Raw genomic sequence first — 6799 nt, forward strand, 5'->3', positions numbered from 1 at the left:
TTCCTTCGCAGATGGCAAGAACACGTGCTTCCTCTTCTACCGCGCAGCAGCTCGAGCCCCCACCAGCAACTTCTATTAGGGGCAGAGGGCGAGGCCGTGCCAGAGGCAGAGGCCGGGCCAGAGCTCAGGCCCGAGCGGCAGTCCTAGAGGTGGAGCCTCATATTGACTACGACGAAGGGGTTCCAGCCCCAGCTGTTCCAGTGTGCCCAGCTCAGGTCCCAGAGGGTTTCATAGCCACTCCAGTGCTTCAGGACGCTTTGGTCCGACTTGTAGGCTTTATGGAGGGCATTTCTAGAGCGGGTTTGCTTCCTGTAGCTCCAGCCACATCTCAGGCTGGGGGAGGAGTTCAGACTTCCGATACTCGTACTCCAGAGCCGGTAGCTCCTCAGGCTCAGGTTCCAGCAGTTCAGCCAGCTGTGGCAGCCCAGCCAGGTATTGCGGCTCAGTCCAGCGATGGTGCGGCTATGTCCGCGGATGCTTTGTGGAGGCTTGATCGTTTCACCAAGCTCTTGACTACTACATATAGTGGCACTCCCTCAGAGGATGCTCAGGATTTCATATTCAGCTGTCATGAGGTTCTACGGACTATGGGCATTGTAGAGACCAATGGGGTTGACTTCGCCACTTTTCGCCTGGCAGGATCCGCCAAGACTTGGTGGAGGGATTTCTGTTTAGCCAGGCCAGCAGGGTCGCCATCATTGACCTGGGATCAGTTTTCAGAGTTATTTCTGGGGAAGTTTCTTCCAGTTACTCAGCGAGATGCTCTTCGCAGGCAGTTTGAGCGTCTCCAGCAGGGTCCTATGACGGTCACCCAGTATGAGACCCGGTTCATTGATCTTGCTCGTAATGCCATTGTGATACTCCCCACCGATAGAGAGAGGGTGCGGAGGCTTATTGATGGGTTGGCCCAGCCGATCCGTGTTCAGATGGCCATGAGTGGCGGTAGTGAGATTTCATTTCAGGAGGCGGCAGATGGTGCCCGCCGGATAGAGATGGCACTTGCTCGGGGAGGTGGTCATGGGTCTGATAAGAGGCCCCGTCATTCTGGTAGGTTCAGTGGTACCTTGTCTGGAGGTAGGGATTCTTATGGTAGAGGCCATCCTTCGAGACCCTTTCAGTCAGCTCTCCAGGCTTCTCATGGTACACCAAGTGGTCGTGTTTCTCAGCCGTAGTATTCTGACCAGCAGCTCTTCAGTTCACCATCAGCACTTATCAGTGCACCACCACTTCGTTATTCTCAGCAGCCGAGGGCTTATTATACTTGCGGCGATGTGAGTCACATTGCCAGATATTGCCCTCGAGCTTCCAGCAGCTCGCAGCAGCAGGGTCCTCGCCCGATGATCCAGGCACCAGTTGCCCCACAGCCTGCCCAACCAGCTAGAGGTGGGGGTAGAGGACATAGAGGTGGAGGTAGAGGTCTTAGAGGTGGAGCTCAGACCGCTAGAAGTAGGGGTCAACCAGCAGCAGATCGTCCCAGGGATATGATTCAGGGATGTGGGGCCCAGCCTCGTTGTTATGCTTTGCCAGCCAGGCCAGAGGCTGAGTCATCAGATGCTGTGATTACAGGTACTATTCTGGTCTGTGATAGGGATGCTTCTGTGCTATTTGATCCCGGATCTACGTATTCATATGTGTCGTCCTATTTTGCACCCTATTTGGTTATGCCTAGTGACTCGTTGAGTATTCCTGTTTATGTGTCAACACCGGTGGGTGATTCTATTGTGGTCGACCAAGTTCATCGTTCTTGTATCGTAGTGTTTGGGGGTCTTGAGACCCGTGCTGATTTGTTGCTTTTGGACATGGTCGACTTCGATGTTATATTGGGGATGGATTGGTTATCCCCGTACCATGCTATCTTGGATTGCCATGCCAAGACCGTAACCATAGCCTTATCGGATTTACCCCGTTTAGAGTGGAGAGGGACTTCTGGTCATTGTACCCGCAGTGTTATCTCATATGTGAAAGCTCGACGTATGGTCGAGAAGGGATGTTTGGCCTACTTGGCGTATGTTCGCGATTCTAGCGTGGAGGCCCCTTCTATTGATTCTGTGCCCATTGTTCGGGAGTTTCCTGAGGTTTTCCCTTCAGACTTGCCGGGTATGCCGCCCGACAGGGATATCGACTTTTGTATTGATTTGGCCCCGGGCACTCAGCCCATTTCTATCCCGCCATATCGTATGGCCCCGCCATAGTTGAAAGAGTTAAATGAACAGCTGCAGGATTTGCTTGAGAAAGGTTTCATTAGACCCAGTGTTTCACCTTGGGGTGCGCCGGTGTTGTTTGTTAAGAAAAAGGATGGTTCGATGAGAATGTGCATCGATTACCGGTAATTGAACAAGGTTACAATTAAGAATAAGTATCCACTGCCGAGGATCGACGATTTATTCGACCAGCTTCAGGGTGCAAGGGTGTTCTCAAAGATAGATTTGAGATCTGGTTATCATCAACTGAGGATTAGGGCGTCTGATGTCCCTAAGACAACATTTCGCACTCGGTATAGGCACTATGAGTTTTTAGTCATGTCATTTGGATTGACTAATGCCCCAGTAGTGTTCATGGAGTTGATAAACCGAGTGTTCAGACCTTATTTGGACTTGTTCGTGATAGTCTTCATTGATGATATTCTTATATACTCCCGCAGTCAGGAGAAGCATGAGCAGCACCTCAGAGTGGTCCTTCAGACCCTAAAGGATAGCCAGTTGTATGTTAAGTTCTCAAAGTGCGAGTTTTGGTTGAGTTCGGTCGCATTCCTGGGTCATGTCGTATCAGCAGCAGGTATTCAGGTAGACCCGAAGAAGATAGAGGCAGTCAAGAACTGGCCTCGACCAGCTTCAGCTACGGATATTCGGAGTTTCCTGGGGTTAGCAGGTTTCTACCGTCGGTTCGTGGAGGGGTTTTCATCCATTGCAGCCCCTATGACCAGATTGACCCAGAAGGGTGTCCAGTTCAGGTGGTCGGACGAGTGTGAGGTGAGATTTCAGAAGCTCAAGACGGCTCTGACTACGGCACCAGTATTGGTTTTGCCCACAGGTTTAGGGCCATATACGGTCTATTGTGATGCGTCTCGTATTGGGATTGGTGCAGTGTTGATGCAGGAAGGCAAAGTCATTGCCTATGCTTCGAGGCAGTTGAAGATCCACGAGAAGAATTATCCGGTTCATGATCTCGAGTTGGCAGCCATTGTTCATGCCTTGAAGATCTGGAGGCATTACTTATATGGCGTGACGTGTGAGGTTTACACTGATCACAAGAGTCTTCAGTATCTGTTCAAGCAGAAAGAGTTGAATTTGAGGCAGAGGAGGTGGTTAGAGTTGCTAAAGGATTATGATGTTACTATCTTATACCACCCGGGGAAGGCCAATGTGGTGGCCGATGCATTGAGCAGGAAGTCCGCCAGCATGGGTAGTCTTGCTTATATTCCAGTCAGCCAGAGATCGCTTGCTTTGGATGTTCAGGCCTTGGCCAATCGTCTTGTGAGGTTGGATATTTCTGAGCCTAGCAGAGTGTTAGCTTGCACGGTTGCTCGTTCCTCACTATTAGAGCGTATCCGCGAGCGGCAGTTTGAGGATCCCCATTTGTGTGTCTTGAGAGACACGGTGCAGCGTGGAGGTGCCAAGAAAGTAACCTTAGATGATGATGGTGTATTGAGATTGCAGGGGCGAGTTTGTGTGCCCAATGTTGATGGGATTCGAGAGTTGATCTTAGCGGAGGCCCACAGTTCTCGGTATTCTATTCACCCGGGCGCCGCGAAGATGTATCAGGATCTGAGGCAGCACTATTGGTGGCGTAAGATGAAGAAAGACATCGTAGCGCATGTGGCTCGGTGTTTGAATTGTCAGCAAGTTAAGTACGAGCATCAAAGACCCGGTGGTCTATTTCAGAGGATTGCACTTCCCGAGTGGAAGTGGGAGAGGATTACGATGGATTTCGTTACTGGACTTCCAATGATTCGGAAAAAGTTTGATGCAGTTTGGGTCATTGTTGATAGGCTGACAAAGTCAGCGCATTTTGTTCCTGTTGTAGCCACCTATTCGTCCGAAAGGTTAGCCGAGATTTATATCAGGGAGATTGTTCGCCTTCATGGGGTGCCACTATCTATCATTTCGGATCGGGGTACACAGTTTACCTCGCATTTCTGGAGAGCGATTCAGCAAGAGTTGGGCACCGAGGTTGAGTTGAGTACAACATTTCATCCCCAAACGGACAGTCAGTCTGAGAGGACTATTCAGATTCTTGAGGACATGCTCCGAGCTTGTGTCATTGATTTTGGAGGCTCGTGGGACCAGTTTTTGCCTTTGCCTACAACAACAGCTACCAGTCCAGCATTCAGATGGCTCCGTATGAGGCATTGTATGGTAGGCGATGTCGGTCTCCAGTTGGATGGTTTGAGCCGGGAGAGGCTCAATTATTGGGTACGGATCTGGTTCAGGAAGCCTTGGACAAGGTCAGGATTATTCAGGATAGACTTCATACAGCTCAGTCCAGACAGAAGAGTTATGCAGACCACAAGGTCAAAGATGTTGCTTTCATGGTTGGTGAGCGGGTATTGCTCCGTGTATCGCCTATGAAGGGCGTGATGAGATTTGGGAAGAAGGGAAAGCTCAGCCCTAGGTTCATCGGTCCATTTGACATTCTTGATCGTGTGGGAGAGGTGGCTTATAGACTTGCCTTGCCACCTAGCTTGTCAGCTGTGCATCCCGTGTTTCATGTATCTATGCTCCGGAAGTATCGCGGGGATCCATCGCACGTGTTGGATTTCAGCACTGTCCAATTGGACAAGGATCTGTCATATGAGGAGGAGCCGGTGTCTATTCTAGACCGGCAGGTTCGACAGTTGAGGTCGAAGAGTTTTCCTTCGGTGCGGGTTCAGTGGAGAGGCCAGCCTCCTGAGGCATCGACCTGGGAGTCCGAGTCCGATATGCAGAGCCGTTATCCTCATTTATTTTCCGACTCAGGTACTTCTTTCTTTTGTCCATTCGAGGACGAACGGTTGTTTTAGAGGTGAAGAATGTGACGACCCAAGGGGTCATCACCGTAATTCTTCATTGTTCCATGCTCTCGAGGCCTTAAAAACCTCGCTTTTAGTTTCCTCGATTAGTGTGCACAGTTCGGGCACGTAGCCGAAAAGTTTTTATGTTAGAATATGTGAATTATGTGAAACATTTGATGAACTTTGGTATTAATATGCATAATGTTGACTTCGGTCAACATTTTGGGTAAACGGACCCGGACTTGTGATTCGACGGTCCCGGAGGGTCCGTAGAAAAATATGGGGCTTGGGCGTGTGCCCGGAATCAAATTCTGAGGTCCCAAGCCCGAGAAATGAATTTTTGAAAGAAATTGTTTTTCTGAAATTTGATATGAAAATTTGAAATGAAAAAGGAGTTAGAAAATATAGGTATTGGGTTCGTATTTTGGTTCTGATGCCCGGTACAAGTCTTAAATATGTGTTAAGCACTATCTGTAAAGTTTGGCTAAAAACGGACATCATATGACGTGTTTCGGACTAAAAATGGAGAGTTTGAGTTATGAAAGTTGAAGAAAGAAAATCATGTGTTTGAGGCTTGATCCTATGTATATGATGTTATTTTGGCGATTTGATCGCACGAGTAAGTCCGTAAGATGTTTTTAAGGTTGTGTGCATGTTTGGTTTGGAGCCCCGAGGGCTCGGGTGAGTTTTGAATGGGGCCCGGGAGGTCTTGGACTTAAGAAAATGCAGGTTCAGGTGTTGCAGACACCAGCACGGCCGCGGTCATTTCCGCGCGGTCCGCACTGGAGCCGTGCGGCCGAGATGCATTTTTGTGCGGTCCGCGTGGTTGAGTCTGAGGGTTAGGGTTTCAGCTTAACCAGCACGGCCGCGCACCAAAATAGTGCGGTCCGCGCTGGAAGGGTTCAGAGAAGCCCCACTTTTCTCCCACTCGGCGCGGCCGCAACACATTTTTGTGCGGTCCGCGCCAGGTCCTCAGAAAGGTATACAAGTTCGGAAAATCTCAGTCATTTTTCACTTTTCAAAAACCCAAAACCTAAGAGGCGATTTTCCAAACAACTTTTTTTCTCCAAAACGATTGGTAAGTGATTTCTAACTTAATTTCTTTATTCCTTAACATCTTTTAACATAATTTCAACTTCAAATCAAAGATTTTCATGGGGAAAATTGGGTGTTTTGGGTAGAACCTAGGTTTTCTACAAATTGAGAAGTTGGACCTCAATTTGGGGTCCGATTTAAAAACAAATCATATATTGGGATTCATGGGGGAATGGGTAATCGGGTTTTGGTCTGAACCTCGAGTTTCGACCACGTGGGTCCGGGGGTATTTTTGACCTTTTTGGGGAAAACCTTGAAAAAATCTATTTTTCATGCATTGGGGATGATTCATTTAGTAATTATTAATGTGATTAAGTAACTTATGACTAGATTCGAGCGGATTGGTGGTGGAATCAAAAGGTAAAGCTATACTAGAAGCGTGAGTTGAGTTTGGAGCATTCGATTTAAACTCCCCCTAAACCCTTACATTCGAGGACGAATGTTCCTAAGGGGGGGAGGGTGTTACAACCCATATCCACATGTGTTAGTTCATGCCATATATTAGTTAACATAAATCCAAGAAGGAATTATCTTTGAGATGATAAGAAGTCAATCCTATTGGTCTTAAGTGATACAAGAGTGTATAAGGGTGATTAACCAGTATTAGAAGTTAAACGAATCAAGGATGTTGTAACTCGAATTTTCAGGTAATCTAGCGGTGCTTAATACACTCAAGAGGTCATTTATGAAGGTATTTTAATCATATAATATCCG

At 48.2% G+C, this 6799-nt stretch overlaps 1 protein-coding gene across 1 annotated transcript; it reads left to right on the top strand.

Moving 5' to 3' along the window:
• Positions 1-3908: 3908 nt before the first annotated feature.
• LOC138874616 (uncharacterized) lies at positions 3909-4939 on the top strand (the record flags this gene model as incomplete). The annotated part of the gene is made up of 2 exons (XM_070153383.1): positions 3909-4174; positions 4582-4939. Coding segments are annotated over 2 exons (624 nt in total), but the record flags the coding sequence as incomplete, so codon positions are not given.
• Positions 4940-6799: the final 1860 nt, after the last annotated feature.

Source organism: Nicotiana sylvestris, chromosome 8, assembly GCF_000393655.2.
Source record: "Nicotiana sylvestris chromosome 8, ASM39365v2, whole genome shotgun sequence".
In the NCBI taxonomy this organism is placed as follows: Eukaryota; Viridiplantae; Streptophyta; class Magnoliopsida; order Solanales; family Solanaceae; genus Nicotiana; species Nicotiana sylvestris.